The 19,521-nt window shown below is 43.5% G+C and overlaps 1 protein-coding gene across 7 annotated transcripts in view; it reads right to left on the bottom strand.

Annotated features, from left to right (window-relative positions):
* Window positions 774-19,521, bottom strand: part of BIN1 (bridging integrator 1) — an 89,181-nt gene continuing 70,433 nt past the window's right edge. For 3 of the 7 annotated variants that reach the window (XM_021397523.1, XM_021397525.1, XM_021397529.1), the window contains 7 exons: window positions 18,047-18,175; window positions 15,166-15,273; window positions 13,460-13,483; window positions 9,487-9,579; window positions 8,594-8,704; window positions 7,747-7,848; window positions 774-4,487 (listed from right to left, as the gene is read on the bottom strand). In XM_021397523.1, coding sequence (XP_021253198.1) covers window positions 4,380-4,487; window positions 7,747-7,848; window positions 8,594-8,704; window positions 9,487-9,579; window positions 13,460-13,483; window positions 15,166-15,273; window positions 18,047-18,175 — 675 coding nt within the window. In that variant the 3' untranslated portion in view covers window positions 774-4,379. The remainder of the gene's footprint in view (window positions 4,488-7,746; window positions 7,849-8,593; window positions 8,705-9,486; window positions 9,580-13,459; window positions 13,484-15,165; window positions 15,274-18,046; window positions 18,176-19,521) is intronic. The other 4 variants (XM_021397528.1, XM_021397530.1, XM_021397524.1 and 1 more) reach the window with 3 other exon arrangements.

Genomic DNA, 19,521 nt, shown 5'->3' with positions numbered 1-19,521 from the left:
GACTAACTGAAGTGAAGAGGACCTCAGGCACCCCAGTATTTGTGGGAGTTTTGCTCTCATCTATTTTGTAGTGTTTCTGCCAACTGCACCTCAAGGTCAGACTATGAGTAGGGTCAACAGCCACACTAAGGGAGCAGAAGGTGCCTTGGGCCTTTTCCCTTCAAAACGCTGTTGCAAAACTAAACTGAGCTAACACCTGATTCCAGGCAGAAAATGGAGCCCTTACAATGCTCCAGGCTATAAAAGAAAGACCCCTTTGACCTGGGGCTGTTTACCTTGGCTGCAGTCTTTGGACAGTTCAACAGGAAAGTGTACTGCACCTGTGAACAGGAAACGTGGAGCCAGTGATTTCAGGGACTGTGGCAAACAGATCACTCTGAGTACCCAAAATGAAGCCTGTACAATCCCGTTTACTGCTTGACCTCCACGGTCAAGAAATGCAAAGGTGGTAAAAGCAGAAAGCTGAGGAATGCCCATGGAAAACAACACAGAGCATGCAGGAGTCCCACATGGAACAATATATTCATTGTTACCCCAGGACCTCTTTCCCTAACTCTATCTAGTAAATATATATTACTGTTGTTGCCAAGAGAGAGGAAAAGGAGAAAGAGTAATGCCTTATTTCTCTTATCACTTGGGCAAATGAGAATTCCTGCTGCACAATGGGATTAGGCTCAAATTGGAGAAATGTTATAAATCTATAGTCATAAGTCTATGTCCAAACTGAGACTGATAGAGCAAGGATGTCTAAATCAAGTTACAATACCAGTCAATGGCAAGGGCTGAAAGATGCTTTTATTGTTCACACAGTAAAACAATCCAGTGGAAGATTATTAGGTGGGGAAATAGCAGCTTTGTTAGGATGAATACCAGGTAATCCTTGAAATGTGTCCAGTGTACCTGTCATTGGAGCAGAACTGGGCAATAGGCTTCTTTGGGATCTCTTCAGTGGACAATGTATTCATCAAAAACAGAAATAAGGGTTAACTGAAACTATTTGTCAGACTAAGAAAAAAAGGCAAAGGCAAAAAGACTATTAACAATAAAACATTTTTTCTTTCAGCATTTTCAGAACAAGTTTCACATTTGCGCTTCAAATCAACTCTTTATAGCCCAAGTCATAACGTTTTTAAAAAAAGTGAAAAAGCAACCCTAAAAATGAAGTGCTTCATTTTGGTTTGAAAGGATTTTTTTTTTTTAATGTTTTGATTTTTCCCTTTTTCATTTCACTGAGAAAATGGAAAAAAAAAAATTGTCTCAGGTCACCCTTACAACTTCAGGCCACCCTTACAATGTTTTTCCCCAGATTTTTCAGTTCAGCCTGCAAACTGAAAAACCACAGTGGGCACAGCCTACTTGGGAGTTTACTGTCCTTCCTTCTATTTATATCAGTCCTAAGCCAAAGAAAATGGGAATTTTATTTCACCAGGTAATACTAACCAAAATCAAAGTATTTAGCAGATCAAAAAAACCAACCTGAAAATCGGAGGAGATGTGCCTGTTTACGGGCTGAACATAGCCCAGGAGATAGAGAGATGTCCTGGCTCCAAATAATACTGCCATCTACAAGCTTCCTGCTATGCCACCCTACTCTCATATAAGGCAATTTACAACCTGTGGGCCCAATCCTGCATTTTTAGAACCTGTGATGTGATACTGCAAGCATGGCAAAACCTAGGTAACCCACACTATCTGCTCTAAGCAAGGCTGGGGAGTGGTGGGGGTTCTGTGGTTGCAAGGAAGCAAATGGAGAAAGATGCAACGTCCTCTCCACTAGCAGTATTTGAACATCAACCATGTGACCTGAAAACAACATCCCTTCTTTGCAGAGTGTTAACCACCTCTGCAGGGATAATACAGTACTGGATAGTTGCTTTGCAAGCTCAATTAAAAGAAAAGGCCTTACAAGGATTTCTGCTGGGACAGTCATCTGGTTCAAACACAGCAGAAGACAACATCAACAACAGCAAAAAACCCACAATAAATTAGGTATCAGCACAGCTTTCTAAATGTTCTAGAACAATTACTTGCAAGACAAAAAAAAAATCACAGCTCTGGTACTTAGAATCTTGTCTTTTTTAAAAAAGAATCCACAGGTTTTGCATAAAAATAAACATTTTAAGCTGACGGCATTATGTTAATTGGATCAACCCGCTTTTTAATATATATATATTTCTATGTATATTTAAATGTATATTTTTTCTATGAATATTCTTTAAAGGTATAACGGGAGTCACAAATGCATAAAAATAGATATTTTGGAAAGAAAAGATAATAATAACGACAACCCTGGTGAAAAAAAATAGTAATTCTACGAGCGCAGTATTCTGAAGCAATGGCTCGCCATACCACCGCTTGTGGAGTCCAGTCCTTCTGTATTGCGTGCAATTACTCTTAAATACTACTGGGGATTGTAACAGTGATGAGAAATAAGAATTCCTGCAAGTTTATTTAAAAAAAAAAAAGTTGTTGAGATGGAGTTGGATATACAGGACAGATTTTGATGCTTGTTATATTGCTGTAAAAGAACTAACACAACCCATCTTCCGAGGTGAAAGCAGAAAGAACTCCAGCAATTCTTGCATTTACAAAAATATAGTTTTGATCAAAATCTGACCCTTCGCTCTGGATTAAAATTTTAAAAAGAATAAACAAAAATAAAACAAAAGCATGTTTGCCCTACAGTGTTTTTTTTTCTGTTGTCCTACAAGTAATTAAAGCAGATGAGGAAAGGTGGGATTTTCAGTAGTGTGTGTCAGCACTCTGCACATCTCTGACAAAAGCCAGCTCCTAATAAGATGATTATTTCCAAGAGTGATCCTGTCCCTTTACAGCAGGAGTTAACCTTACTGTTAAAAATCCCTTCAAGGCAAAAAGATCGAGGAGGAAGAAGGGTGGGAAGCCTTTAAAAAAAAAAAATAAAGATAATAGCCTGACCTGCTTGCCAGCTGCATCAGTATTCAAGTAAAGTTTAAAGTACCTTTGCGGGACTTTAGAGACTTGGAGGGTCAGACTGGCTTACTTTAACAAGTGTAATATGCACTTTGAAACAGCTTTGTCATCTGCCTGTTTAAACTAAAAAACAAAACTCAAAAACAAACAGGAGCATAGGAAAGGTCTAGGAAAGGTCTCAGCATCAGTATTAGACTGCGGAGTGTCCTCTTGACACTGACACTTTGATATTCTTGCCTTCCTCTTCTAATGCATTAAAATATCAAGAAGTCATGCAGTCATTTTAAATGAGTATTTCGAGAGTCCAGTTTTCTTAGAGGTTAACTTCATCACCAGCACAGCACTGGAGAAAGCTGATTTAAAGATAGTTCACTGACAGAAGTCTTCAAAGGAAAGTCAAAAATACCATTCCACAGATAACAATGCCAATTAAAAACACAGAAAGCAAATGGTTTTTCCTCAGTGTTTTTTCTTAGACATCCTTTCAGAAGAAAATTTTTCTTTCTTAAGAAACACATTTTCCTTTCAAACTGGAGAGCTATCTTCCACCTACATGAATTTAAACTCTTCTGAAAGTGCCTGCAGGGCTTGCGGGGGCAGGACATTCCCTCTCCTAAATTTCACAGCCATCTAAATGGCATCTGCTCATTTTGTCTTGTTTGTCCTCTGCAATTCCTCCATTCCCTTTAGCTTTCACAGGCCAATACACTACTGCGAAAATTTAGGTGCTTGCGTTTGAAAGAACTTTGGACTAAGCACAGCTTGACATATTTCATTTCCATGTCATTACCACGTAGTTTCTCCTTTCTTTACATGTATAAAATTAGTTTATATAACACTGTTTTAAAGGAAGAAAATAAAATACGCACACATACATACATTGTATTGGTGAACACTATACACTAAATATTTTTTTTCAACAGCATCACAGGAAGTTTGGCTACTGTAGGTTGAACTTGTGGGGAAGGCTGAATTTTTCTAGGTGCCATGCAAGCCACCTTCCAGACAAAACAGGTGAACCCACCCAAGAGCAAATGCAGCTTTTGCTCTCAAGCCAATAGACAAAGGCTGCCTTTCCAGGGGGCCAGACTGACATCGTGCCAATTCAGTCAACGCAGCATTTAAAGAACCACACTGATTTACTTCTGTGTCAGTCCTCTGAATTCAAACACTGTTAAACCAAAGGGGGAAGAACGTAATTGGTCTGCCTTAGTAGTAGTAGTATTTATATATTTTGATAACGCTTTGAATTGCAATTTACTTCTGAAACCTTGCCCTTTGAAAAGCACACACCCTTTAAGTTGACAATTTTTTCAGGCTTCTGTTCCTTTAAAATTCTCTTCTTTTCGTTTTTACTGCTCTTTTTTAATTATCTACCAGAAAACTTGCTTTCTTCCAGCAGAAACGTGGCTGGCGGGCTCAGGCTTTCACTGCACCCGCTCTGTGAAATTCTCTGGGAAAACCCCTCGGCATTGGTCAAGTTCCTTATGCTGGATCCAGTCAGATTCCTTCACACCCATCAGCCATCCTTCATCCTAGAGGAGAAGACAGAGATGAGATGCTGAGGGAGAGATAAGAGTGAGAATGTTTCTTAGAGTGCAGGCCAAGGAGATGTCAAGGCACATCAAAGCCATGCTCATGGTTGACTTGGAGATGATCCACGTAGAGGATAGGGGAGAAGGAGATAAGTGTTTTCATTTCCTTTTAAACAGAGAAGGCCACATCCCAGAGTCAGCATTAAAATTCATCTGACCCAGTGTGTCTGGAAGCAGTGAAATGTACACAATCCACAAGTGCAATAGAAACATGTCATTGTTTACATCCAGGGCAGCAGGAGAAATTCTCTGGAGCACTGGAATCCAGTCATCTGCCCTACCTTTCAATACCTAAACACAATGGGTTTGCTGTTCTCCATCATCAGAAAAGAGATGGGCACCTCCACAGAGCATGGGTCTTTAGAAAGAATGACTTGTGCCCTGGAAGTACTCATCCCCTGCTCCAGTGAAGGCACCTGGTTGATTAGTATTTTATGCAGCTTACACAGGCAACATGAGTCTTGCTATACTGCAAACTTGATCTAAGAGAACTAAGAGCAGAGGACCTCAACCTCCAATCCCAAAACCCAGCAAGCTGTTGGGCCTGATGCAAACTGCGATTGGGAAAATGCCCCACATACAAGCATTCTGCCTAGCCATTATTAAACCCACAGAGCTATAAACAAGGATGAATTTTCACCGAGGCAGAGAGTCCTGCCTGGCAGAATCTGCTCAGGAGAAGAATCAGACTTTCCCCCCCATCTCCATGCTCTCTGCAGCATGTCAAACACTGAGATTTCTGCTCAATCTGAAGTACATGAGGGAAGTGAGACAACGTGGGAAGGCTGCACTGTTTGTGGCTCAGGTGTGCAGCTACCCAGTTGTATGCATGCCCTGAGCTACTCCCACCTCTGCAGGCCACCCAACCCCTGCAGCCTGCAAGTGCTCACGCATGTCATTTGCAGTGGGGCAGCCTATGGGTTAAGATGGCAGCATGAGACAATGGAGCCACATGGGGGACCACTGCCTCCAAACTTAACAGCTTGCTCTGCATCTGCTCCTCTAGGCAAAGCATACACCAGGCTCACTTAGAGCTATGTCAACACATTCAGCTACATAACTTGCCAGGGCAGAAATGCTCAAGCAACCAGATGCTCTAAGCTGTGGAGAAATGGGGCGTGCTTGTATACAGTTCACACAGTTGTTCTGATACATTTCTGGAACCAGCAGCAGTTACCTGTGAATCTTCCCAAGGACACGCACTGCCTCCCTTCAAACATATTCTTTAAAAACATACCTGCACAGTGCAGGAGTGATGCAGCCTTCATCAGGGACGATCCATGGGACATGTATGGCTTTCTACTGCCATGCTATAGCTTCTGCTCTCATGATTGCGTGTTTCAAGTGGCAACAGCTCAGACCAGCCACTGTATCTGAATTCCCTGCTCCATGCAGGCTGCATTGGGTGCCTGCAGGCTCAGACAGCCCTTACTGCTACCTTAGAGTTGAGCATTCAGGGGATGTCATGGGAACGACGTGAGTCAGAAGCCCATCTGCAGCAGCCAGCTGCAGGGGCTGCAGACAGACTGACATGCCATAAATCAGGAAGACAAACAACTAGGTGGAAGGCGCTGGGCGCAAGTGCCTGGAAGGCAGCTTCCAAGCTCACAGCACAGCAAGCACAAAAGCTCATCCATTTGCATGTAGTGTCTGAGCCATACAGCATGCATCACTCCCACAGCATCCGGCTTCAAAAGGGTCTCCTAAGATATAAGGATCAGACACCAGGACCAGACTGACTCCTGACTACTTTGAACATCACGTGAAGTGCCAGATTAGAAGCACTGCTGCCCTCAATGCCTTCTATCATGGGAGATGAATCCAGGCCTGCCTGATGAACACGGACACCTAAGCTGCAAGATGAGGACAGGGATCACAGTCTATTATCCTAGGCTTTCTCCACCCACGTGCACAATTCATGCACATGTTAACAGCCAACATTTTCTGGCTGGGTATGGTAAGGGTTAGGGAAATGAGCTGTAGCACACTATACACTGTAGAGGGTTAGAGGGCTTCAGTGCAGCTACAGCATTTGTTAGCGACACTCAGAGCTCACCCTCTGAAGCTTGGAGAGTCTCGAGTTCATGGCTGTTGCACCCACATCCAGCTAGAGTGCAAACATAGGGCATTGAAAAACTGTTCCATAAATGCCATCTCCTACCACTGAAAGTAGAGGTGCTGCCCTTCATTTCCCATCTAGAAAGCTTTCTGAGATGGAAACACTCACAAATGCTTGTGCAGGGCAGTCCCACCCACTGAAGAGTCTTGTCTCTGGAAAGAGTCACTGCTTCTTCCCCATATAACCCTTTCTCACAGAGCATTCTGCACTGTGGGAACTACCAGCATATTACAGATCCCATTTCACAAGCAGCAGCAAGATCTGCCTCAATAATTCACAAAGTCAACAGCTGAGCCACGAAGAACCACATCTTCTTTGAACTACACTGTTCCTTTACCCCTAGTGGAATTCTGATCTTGTCAGACCCAAAGATGCAGTGACTTCTGAATCAACTGGGAGAATTCCCCTCCTTTTCCAAATGAAAATCTGAGGTTTGAGCTTGATTTTTTTTTTTTTTAAAAAACAAAATCACCACTTCTCTCAGCCAAGATAGTAAAACTGCTGCAGTCTCTATCATCTGGAAGCCCTCAAACATAGCAAATGAGGAGGTTTTACTCAAGGCTTTTAGAAATAGCTGAGATTAAAGAAAAACACTGCCAATTAAATCCAGGCTGGAGATAGACAGGGGGAATGTTCTCTGGAGATGGGCATCCTGCTCCAGCCTGTGGTTCTGCTGCCATCTCCTGGTCACACATTATCTTTTGGAAAACTGTGGACAGTTCTTGCCCATGCCATGGTCTGCACTGCAGTGGTCACATATACTGTGCATGAAGCTCAGGAGCTAAGAATGGGCTCTGTTGGGCTCCCCTGTCAAGAAATCCATTGCCTTAGCTCAAATGCCCTGATAAAGGCAGGAAACCATGGCTGCTTTGCATGCTTTATGTCTCCACTTTCCAGTCACAAGCAGGGACTTCCTCTGTTGCAGGAAGACAAGGACAAAAACAACTGGCTTTGCAGCCAGCTCCCAGCCACAAACTGATGACTCTGCACCCAGCCAGACTGTTAGTGGAGGAAGAAGCAGCTCCAGAAATCCCTTTGGCTCATCCCAGCCCAGGCACACACCCAGTCTTCCCTGCTCACCTGCTCCTCAGGGTTCTCAAATGGAATCACAAGCACCACATCTCCAGCCTTCAGCTGCAACTCATCACTGTCGGTAGCTGTGTAATCATGCATAGCCTGGACCTACAAAGGAGAGACGCGTGCCTGTTAATACAGACCAACACAGCCACAGGAGCATCCTGGCGACTCTCACTCAACTAGTTATGTATCAGCACCTGCACATCCTTCCTTTAGCTGCCAGCATTTCCATGCGTTCCCATGCTGTGGACCTAAAGTTTGCATTTGCTCAAGCGGTGCCCTGTATTGTTTTAGCAACCGGACTTAAAGAGTATTAGTGGTCACAGCCTCCCAGCTCTGCCACCTATGTTTACTCTTCCTGCTTGCTATAAGAGCATCAGTTTGGAACTTCAAGTGATTTTCTCCTGTTGCGCTTCTTTATGTTTCATCCTATCTCCTATCAATGTCTATGTTACAGCCCTTCTTCTTCAAGTCAAAGCTCTCCACTTCAACTACTACAATAATACACAACTACTATTATAACAGTCTATAATTCTGCTCGTAATCAGTCACAGTGTGATGACACTCCTATTGTTCTCCAAAGTTTAGACATCTTTCTGCTTTTGGTGGGTTTCCATGAATAAGCAGTATGTGGACATAACTGAAATAGAAAAAAAAGAATTCCTACAGCAGATCAGACAAATAAAAAAGGAGACTGTCATTTCTCACTTTGAGAGCATGATGCATCTGTGTTGTCTTACTACCAAGGCCCTTCAATGTGACATAGCCCATGGTCACGCTAAGTAAATGTAGTTAAACTGTACAGGAAAAAAATCATCAGGAACTTGGTGTCCCACCAGCATGCATTCACCTTGAACAGAAATCCCGGGGGCATGTCAGCTCTTTCAGAGGAAGCGCCTCCTTCCACGGTGCCATTGACAGTAGCAGGGAAAGTTTCCACAACGACAGCGGGCAGAGAGCTCTGGTAGGCATCAGCCAGGGAAAGAAAAAGACCACTGAGAAAGGACAATCCAAGCTGCGCATCTCATTGATCCGTACTGAAGGATCCACACCAAAACCAGCCATAACCTATTTGGGAATCCCAACTCTATCCACAGTTTCAGTGGGTTTTCTCAGCAGTGACAAGAACACCCTAAAGGACAGCAAAGACAGAGGAGGTGAATGCTGCCCGCCTTTGCTTATGGTTGCAAAGGTCAAGGAGGATTTAGAGTATCTTTCTGGGACCACACTCCCAGCATTTTCCATTTAATGCAGTCACAAAGCAGTTCTTGTAAAGTCCATGAAGAACTGACAACTTGCAAGTGCCAATCTATAAGAACCACAGCAGCCATAAGATGGGACCTACTCCAGTCCCCAAAAACATGATAGTGTCAAAAGAGAAAACTTGGGTATTCAGGAGACATAGGCAGAGCTCAGGGTTGGTATAAAGTAAATGGTGGGCAAGGAGGGGCCCATCAGATGATGCAAAATTAATGTAGAAGGGGCTGTGGGCTGGCTTCATGACATGAACAAACAGGTGGTTCTTTTTAAAGATCTTCCAGCTGAGCCTATCCCTAAGTATCACACAGGGAAAACAAAACAGCTAAGTCTGGCCTTTGAATAACACCACTGTAACTGCTGAAGCGCCAGGGATGCTTTCCAAGCTGTTGCACACCTCTTTTCTCAGCCTAGCTTCCCATACGTCAGCTGTATGACAAAGAGAAGTGGTGGAGAGAAGCAAATACTTTCTCTTGAGGTACTCACCGATCCTGAATCACCTTCAGTTTTAGATGCTTCAGCTCCAGCTGCTGCTTCAGATCCAGCTGCTTCAGCTCCTGCATGGGCTGCTTCTGTAGGCTGCAATACAGAAGCCATTCAGGTGGAGAGTTACTCTCATTATTGTCATGTCTGTGTGCAGAAAGTACAGCTCAGTCTGTACAAGTGCTCTCTACAAGGTTGACTGCTGCCATCTGCTGACAAACAGGTGAGGAACTTCAGCTCTCACTACATTTGCATCCCTAGTTCCCTGCAGCTTAGAGAAACCACAGTAAAGCTTGAATTCCCTTTCTCAGCCACACAACAGGCAATACTCCAGAAGAAACAATGCAATTCCCAGAACCTGCATGCCTTTCTTTTCAGGATGTAACTTACTGACTTATATACAGTATCTATTATTACATCTAGATTTCCGCTTGTATGTGAATACACAAGACTGCTTACATGCCAACACACGAGGATCTCTCAATAGATTCTTTCCAAGCACCAACAATAAAGGAACATTTATGCCTTCAAATAATCCCAGAAAGAGAAGAGCATGGTAATAACATGTCCAGATGTGGAACTTCGTGTGGATCTAACAACATTACGATGTTAGCTTTCAATCAAACTCAACTGAAAACTATGCTGATATTAATCCAATTTGATTTTGGACAGGCCCAAAGAGTCATGAATTTGGATTCTGCTTGTAAGAATTTGCTATTACTATTCTGCATGGTGTCTTACATGCTGGGGAGAGAAGAATCTAATGCACAAAAGCTACCTCCACCAGGAAGGATTATTCAGCATCACCTATAAACCACTGCCCAGCAGAGATTGTTCCTGGGAGAATGGACACTGAAGTTTCCAGGCACAGCAAAGAACGAGCTGTGGTACTCGTCCAGAACTTCAAGCTTTTGGTCTCCCACACCTCAAGCTGGGCTAGCTCTGTTTTAATGCAAAAATACATTCATTTGCCACTCCCAGAAACGGCAGCAGCATAGCAATTAAGTTGGATCTGGCAGCATTAATGCTTCCAGCCAGACAGCATTAGAAAGACTCCTGACAAGAATCTCAGGGGTCTAGTAAGGTCTGTTTTCTAATTTAATGCCTGAAAGTCTTCACCACCAATCTACATTTATTCAACCATATCATACACACCTCTTTGTATAATTTACCTAGATTCCTGCTTTAAACTTGCACAATAGAGACTGCTAATACAGACACTGCCCATTTTTAACATGGGAATAAACAAATTTTCACATACATGCATGTTTCATATATTTGGTAAACACACGTACCTCCAAATGCAACCATATTCAAAGCAAAGCATCGTCCAGATATCCCACTGTTGCAATTCTCCTAGTCCCAGCCCTAAAGAAGCACTCTGGCCCAGGTTCAACTGATCAGTGAACCCCCCCAGTGTTCACTAGTTTCCCTGGGAACCCAGATAACTTTGTTGAATCTGGGCTCTGCAGACATTCCAAGCCAACCCACAGTGACTGAAGCCCAGAAACACAGTCTGTGGGGTGATCCCAAACTTATCCTTCAGACAGGCAGGTCTCCTCATCCTCTTAAGAACACTGTCCAGCAAGACAACACACAGATCTTTCTTCCATCTTCCTTCATCATACCTGGGCTGACACCAAGCCAAGCTGCCTCTGCCTGCACTGGAGCAGATGCACAGCACCAGTCAGGCCAGTGAACCCCAACACTTTCTGAATTAACCTGGCCAGGCCAAAGGATGCACATACTGTATAAAGCAACAGCCATGGTAACCCCAACTCCATACCCGAGTACTAGATACACGCTAGCACAGCTCTCCAAGTGGTTTCCTAATAACAGCAGACATAATCAAGAAAAAAATACCTTGATTTAACCAAAAGCCATCACTTAAAATTCAACTGCTCCAATGGTGCCATTTAACACATGCTTTCCTCTGCTGGCACATCCTTCCTCCTGTCCCCCCATCAGCATGCCCACAGGCCTATGCTGCCAGACCATATTATAAATAGCAGACCTGATCCCATCCAGCAGACGATTCCCAGAGCAGCTTTGGCAGTGCTAAGGTAAATGTATGCATATTAAATGCTACAAAGGCTTCTCCTGTTTAATTAGATTTGCTCCCAGGTTGCTTTTTATCTGGACTCAGTGAAACCAGAACTGGGACAGGTGCCAGCACAACTCTATCTGGCCAAGCATGATTTTTATGCAGACAGGTGAAAAGCAGCTCACATTGAGCCACACATTTCTTTAAAGCAGCTGATTTGCAAAAACAGTATTTAATAACCAGAGAAATTGGATTTGAATTAATTCCCTGGATTTCAACAAAAGGCATTTTCATGTCAGCTACTTATTTTTCTATTTTATGTACCTGTAGGCATGCCAAAGTCTATAAAAACATTTGCAGTCATGGGAAGACGAGGGAGAACTGCTCACTGCTGCTGCCAGGTTTGAAAGCTTTGTTTATTCCAACAGCAGCATCACACACACAAAACACAAGTTTACTTGTCTGCAGAATTAAGCAAGTTCTCCTGCATCCAAATTTCTACAGTTATTAACCCCACAGCATACGGGACTATGTAAACATCCAACAAATCTCTCATCAACACCTAAGAACAACATTAGAGCAAAAACACTTCAGAAGGCTTGAGGAGCAAGAGAATTCCCCAGATATAGGGAGCTCTGTCCTTTAACAGTGTATGGTATGTTCAGGTGAGAGCATCTTGCCATAACAGCACTCCCCAGTTGATTAAACTGTCCTTTGGATGAAACCAGTTTCCAAAATGGGAGAAATGGCCTCAAATACCTTTTGCACCCTAGACTACACCACATACAACCATACCTCACCCACTGCCCATCCACTTGAATGGCAACTAAAGTGCCAATACACAGACTCCTTTCTTTCTAAGGCAGACTAACAACGCACATAAAAGGGAATGACAGGTTAAACACTGATGGCTGATAAAACACTCAAGGGAAACATCTTTCAACAGACTCACATGAAAGAGGGCACTGGCCACTGTGAGCCCTTGGGCCAAACTCTCAGCAAGGGTAAAGCTGCTTTCTTCCATGTACTTAGTCTAGGTGGGAATGTGGATTTTGAGAATGGAAAGATGTCCAGGACTTGACCCCCTGGCACAAACCAAGGACATGAGGCTTATATCAACTCTATGGGCTACAGCCAGCTCAAGCTGCAGGCATCAATGTCCGGATCAAACATTTTCTGTCTGCTTCTTCTAGTTGTTTGTTCAGAGGGGTTCAAAAGCAGCAGTGCTTGATGCATCTCCCAGTGGGCTGATTTGCAGTGCTCTGAGACCTTCCCAGGCTTGATACATCTACAGGGCATAAATGAGAGCCCTGTTTAGGTTCAGATGCAGGCAGAGCATGTAGGCTCTTCCCTTGTCAGGAAGCTCCAAAGCTGGGGCTGTGACAGATGACAAGCAAGCCTTGGCCCTACACTTAAGTTTTTGAATTGACACAGGCTGGATTATTTCACATCAGCCTTTCTAATAGTGATGGTCAACAAACAGCAAATAATGCAGATAATCTCAAATGTGTACATATACCCAATGGTACAGGCAGCAAGGACCAAGGGCACCTGAGACATTTATGCATCACACACAAGACCAACAGAATATATACACGGAGGGATGGAGGGTGAGGATGATGCCACAGTGGGATTAAGCCTGGGGAGAAGGTCACAGTGTCATGCCAAGGGAACGATAAGTGAGTTAGCAGGGAAAGGCAGTGGGGTGGTTCGCTGGTAAAGGCATTAAGCTACAGTGCCAGATGTGGCAAACGTGGCTGCCCCAGGGCTTCACGGGGAAGGTGTATAAGTGGGTTCGGCAGTATATAGAGAAACTTTGGTTCAAGGTGTGCAAAGAGGAAAAGCAGAGAGGGAAGTGAGACAGATGCAAGCAGGGATGGCACTGGCACATGGACAGTACACAATGAGATGAAAGTCATAGGAAGTTCTTACCTCCCATAAATCCCAAGGTAAAGACTATGCATGTCAAAGAGCAACAGAAACAAAACATGTTTATATGCAATTATTTCACCAAGTGCAAAATTACAGACACTGATCAGTCTGAAGCAGACATACGCATTCAACAGCACTTACCTCTGCATGTTTTATTTTTTTTAGTGCGCAAATTTATACACTCCTCCCCATAGCATTTCCAAATTAAGCACCAAGATATCTGAGTGAGGGTTATTCCTAGCTCTGGTATGAAGGGAGACAGCTAAGCCACATTCAGTTATTTGTGGCAGTACTGACAGAAAAAATAAATCATGGGTTTGTGCTCTATCAGAGTTAAATATGCTCTTGTCTCCTCAACCAAGGCGTCATTTCAGAGCAAGACTTCAACTTGTGTCTTTGGATCAGCAGTGAAATATTTTAACCTCTCTGCTATATTGCCTGCCCTGCGGAAAGCAAATCTGACTCCTTTGAAAATGGGTTGGTTTGTGCTACGTTTAGTACTGTGGTTACCACTACAAAGTATAAATTTCAGACTCTTAAATGACTTCTGAGACTAACAATAAATGTGTAACACCACCAAATATGTTACTGTTGAGCAGTTTTTATAATCCCACTCAGCATAACATTTATTGCTTGCAAAAAATATTTCCCTTTTAAAGTAAATTTATATTCATATCCAATGTCAACATACGCAATTATTCAAGTTTTAACAGGTGATTCAGAACAACAGGAAACAAGCTTACTCAGCTTACTCTGGGGTATGTAGCAGTCACGAAATGCCAATCTGTCCATTTAAAGTTCCCAGAACTTGCAGTTTGGCACCTTGGTGTGTATCAAACGATGACAATAACTAGCATTTTGCAGATACATTATTTTAATTTAGAAGAATCAAACAATCTCAATTAACTGGAGAAACACTATAAACATCCAAATTATATTATCACAAATTTTAATGGAAACCACAGGCCAAAAATACCTATTTCAAACATAAGAAATGGAATATCTGGCTGAAAGCTAATAGTCAAATTCAGAAGCACTTCAAAGTTTCCAGCACTTAGAAAGAAAACAAAGTGCAGTCCACCTGTCTCTGGTGGGACAGGGGCAGGTACAGACCAGACCAGAATTATGAATCTTCCTTTTTGATACTTCACTGTGGGGCAATATGTTCAGGGAGGAAGATACCTCTTTACTGTGAACAGAGGCTATATTATACTCAGAAAAAAGAAGGGCCTCATGTCACTTGAGTATCTGTCTGCAGCTTTATTCATCTTAAGTAACTGCAGATTATCAGAGAGTCTGTTTATTAAAAATCCCTTTGAGAGCAATTTATAGCAGAAGCATAGAGCAGAGGCTGAATGCCTACCCATGGTTTAAATCCGTATAGCATACAGAGGATGTTAATCTATGGATGGACGTACATTACGCTGAACGAGTTGTCAATCAGTAGATCATCTGAGCAAAGCACAAGTACCCCGCAGACAACTGGTGCCAGACTGTGGCCTGGCTAACAACCACATGATTCTCACTGGACTTACATATCCAGCAGAGAAGACCAAGTTGCCCATCCACTGGGCATCAGAAGTTGGTGGCATCCAGCCCAGCCACCCAGAGCCCAGGTCCAAGCTGTCACTGATGTGGCTGCAGGTCACACCACCCCTGGCAACAACTCACTTTCGAAGAGAGAGGGAATGGTGATATAAACCAACCTGGGAAGCAGGTGTAGGGGTCTTCCCCATAGTGGCATCTGGTTTAATGGGATCAAAATCCAGATCCAACAGGCTGGCTCCCTCCTGGAATGGCCCAGGGGCATCAAACTTGGCAGCAGTAAGGAAGAAAAGCAGTACGAGTGTTAGACACGCACACACACACAGTAGAGACAGGGTATGCAATATCCAGGTGCTATGGCTGCAAGCACAGAAGACAGTGTGGGAATGCAAACACTTGACGTGACTCCTGACTGTGGAATGCCTATAATCATGGGCAGTAAGCAGGGCTCCACCGTAAACCAAACCTGAGCCTTCTCCATGAGGCTCACTCACCTTCTCATCTGACCAAATGAGCTCACATGGTGCAAGCACCAGACCTGTTACAATCAAAAGGATCACTGCCACTAACCACTTCTGGTGGTTGTCTCTTCTATTTATCTCTACACCTTATAGCTCCTCCAGCTGCCTTTGTGTTGAAGGCTCAGGTCAGACTTATTTAACCACATATCTCAGCAACATAGATCCAGCTAGAAAAATGAGGAAGGCTCAGAACTAACTCCCCAAGCTCCTAGTTCCCTCCAGACACAAAAACACGCAATACAGCAGCTCACCCTAGCTAAGGGACTCAAATTACTTTCCAGTTCAAAATGCAATTTCCAATGCTTTCCATTTCAGGCATCCCAGAAACACGCATACACAAGTCTTCCAAAGCAGCATACATGTGCTGCTCCCTTCAAAGTCAACAAAATAGCTTTCTGATTAATGCAGTAGCTGAAGACAATGATAGCACATTCACTAATTACCTTTAATAAAATAGTCACAACAAAGGAGCCCTTAGTATTCAAAACAACCGTCATCACATCTGCTTTTTAGATTTAGCCTAACCACTACAAGATTCTCCTTTGATCTTCCTCTGAAGCTAAATATAAGTCCAGGAGGAGATGACTCCATTTCCATTGATCTCTGAAGTTCACCTGCCCTACCAATTCAGCTACCTTTCCAACAACACACCAAGTCTGGAAAGCTGATCTTCACAATTACATCATAGCGACACCATGGAAGAACTTGGGGAATATAGCAACACAATTTGAGTGAAAGTCCTCTGCATGCAGCCCATACCACCATCATATTTACCTCCTCTAATTTTCTCTTACTGCAGTTCTCTTTCAGACTCTTCCCTCCCTTAAGAACATCCTCTCCTCTTTTTGATATCTGCAATTCCATGAGTACAACAAAGCACGTTCTCCCTTCTCAAAACAATAAACCCCAACCAGTATGTTTAAACATGGCATTGCAGCACACTCCTCCAGCACACTCAGGCCATCAGGAACGTTCAGATCCCAACCTTCAGCTTTGTTTGGTGGTGGGACACCAAAGGGTTTGGTCATGGAAGTATCTTACCTGTCACTCAAGACTTACATGCAAGGCCTAGCGCCCTTTGCCTTTACCCAGATCTCCCACAAAAAAAGCTCACTGGTGCAAAGACATCTGACAGGAGCAGCCCTGGGCAATGCACTGAACACTAGCGCCTGTTGAGTGCTTCGGTGAAGATTGTTCTGGCAACCAGAGTCTTCCCTCAGAAATTTCATTTGATTCAATGTCACAGCAGATCCCATCCTGGGTCAGGCCACTGATCAGGTGCAGAATACATCTGGCTAAGGGCAGGCATTCACATGGAAATATAAGATGCAAACCATGGGGCAGACAGAGCTGTCCATTATGATACAGGAGAAAGAAGTATAGAGAATGAGAGTTGCTCAGCTGCCTGTGGTCCCCACCCTTCCAACACTGCGGTCAAATCATCTCTGCTCTGCAAGCTTTATCTATTGCAATGCAAAATCTGACACTGTCATCCTTCCCTCTGCACTCTACCTCGGCTCCTCAGCAGCAAGGTGGAAGGTGGTAAACCAGAGGCAATGGAGCAGAATGACATGAAGAAAAGTTAGCAAATGAGTCACAGGTGAGAACTGCTACAGGCATTACTTGTGCTTTAACAAGCATTTAAGGAAAAAAATGTATAGTATACGTGTATATATATAAAAAAATACAGATGCAGGTATCTCATGATGCAGCCAGAAATCTGGTCAGGCTCCTATATACATAAGAACATCCATTTTCATAGATCCAACACAGAATGAATTTTCCAAGTGGGCATCCTCTCTTCCAGTGATGTTAATAATAATGTAAGTAAAGATGAAAGCACACTGCTTGAAAATGCTGTTCCCATTTTTAGGGCTTCAAAAGGTGTCATACCACAGGAAAAAAAGTATTCTTATGGGAACTGCTGGCTGGTGAAGACAGACAGTCTGTGTCAGGAGCCTTCAATTCACAGCAGGCACAGTCCTGCCTGTCTAAGCTGCAGTCACCAATTCCTGTTGGCTTTTCCAGTGCATGTGTGGCTTTAAAAGTTAATATAAATCCTCCATCTAAAGAGCACAAAATTGCCTTCTGAAAAGGCAAAAATGACAGGGTCAATGCTTGGGATTGTGCAAGAGTAAGTAGAAAAGACATGCTTCATCCACACGTAGGATCCCTGGGCCTGGAGAAAGGATATCATGGGATGCAAGGGAAGCCACACTCCACATATTGCCACTATAGAAACACACTGATAACATTCTGGCATCTTCCACCAGCTAAATTTCTCCCTTTTCTTCTATGAGCCAAAACTCTCAAAGGACTGCATGCTTGCCAAAGCTGCCTTCTAGCCGCCTTGTCTTCTAAAACACCCCCCATCTCCCCCTTTGCCTTCTGAGGTCCAGTGCTGAGCTTGCATTCCTCCTTTACCTGACCAGGTTTCATGGCTTGACACCTCCAGAGAGAAGAAAGATCAAAAGAATAAGTTCAGAGGCAGACAAATACAATGCAGAGCATAGCAGCTAACCTGCGAGGGGGTTGTCACACTTATCTCAGGGACAAAATTGTCATCAAACAGACTGATGATGTTCTCCTGCTTGATCTCCTTGGAAGGGGTGACTTTTGGAGGCGGAGGCACCGGAGGCCCTTTCCTCAACTGCATGCAAGTGAGCACACGGCCACAGCACAGACGGCGACACCCAAAAAAACCAGAGACAGGAACCAGGTTAGCCACAAAAATTGAAGGTGAGGGAAATCACAACCACAGGCACAGAGAAGGGTCCAATCAACTCCATCTGGAGAGAGAGGAAGGGAGAAGGGCAGAATGAAACAAAATTAGAAAAAAACAACCACACGCCTCCAGAGAAGGTTTGGCAACATTAGTTACACTTCAGTTATGGGCAAGTTTTCCTCTGCAGAGGAGAAGCGTAACACAATTAATATGCATTGACAGGACATGCATACATAATTAGAGCATGTGCAACCTTCAAAAAAAAAAACAAAAAACAACACTAGGAAGTAACAGACCAGTTACTGAGAACACAATTCAATAGACCAGGCCAGTTCTGCCTCCATTTGCAATACTTACCATACCTACAGGAATAAGAGCCCAGACTCAGTTTGTCTTACCATGGGATGCCCATGAGGCCAGATTCTGATCTGCCCAGCAATGAGTTAATAATTACACCATAAGGTCAGAAGGAATTCTTCATGGCATCTTACCACATATCTCACTTTGGGGGAAGAACATTTGAATTTCCTGAGAAGTCGTGACTGCTGCGGATTCAACTCTGCTCTCAGTTTCACCAGTGAACATCAACACTAATGAAGTCACAAGTGCAGCCCAAACGGAGATCCCAGAGAAAGCAAAATGAAGACTGATCCTGTGACTGACACACCCTAATACTCTCTTATCATGGTAAAAGACTCAGCCTTACACCACATCCAGCCCCAGTGGGAAGTTGTGGTAGACCCTCCCTAGATCAGCTGATCCACACCCTCTTCACATTTTCTTGTGCCCAAGGCTCAATGCTCTCTTGTAGCTCCAATCAAACTCTGAAGAGCTGTTTCTGTATTGGAATAAAGCAGCCATACAAGTTCCCTGCAGACTGGGAGGCTCCAATTACAAACTCAAAGCTAAAAGGATTCTGAAATTTCTGTCATTTACTTCTCTAAAATAGTCCCCTACCCCTCTCCTATGCACTAGTGTCTTTAGAGACTTCCACAACGCGTAGCATCACTTCCAGCTGCAGTTTAACACCATCTCAAAGACAACAGAACTGCATATTGATGTTAGGTTGTATCTGAAACTGCACCAAGCATGAAGAACTTTGCTGACTAGAAAAAATCCCCTAAATCTTTTTGCTGATTTGGATCCCACAGAGCTTTATCTGTCTAAAAATTCAATACAGCTCTACTGATTTCAGAAGTGCCTTTACAGTGTTTCAGAGGTGTAACTGAGAGCAAAAGTTGAACCTTTGAAATTTCCTAGACCCCTCAAGT

Source organism: Numida meleagris, chromosome 5 (assembly GCF_002078875.1).
Source record: "Numida meleagris isolate 19003 breed g44 Domestic line chromosome 5, NumMel1.0, whole genome shotgun sequence".
Taxonomy (NCBI): Eukaryota; Metazoa; Chordata; class Aves; order Galliformes; family Numididae; genus Numida; species Numida meleagris.
The sequence above is the reverse complement of the archived record's forward strand: the minus strand, read 5'-3'. Positions and strand labels throughout refer to the sequence as shown.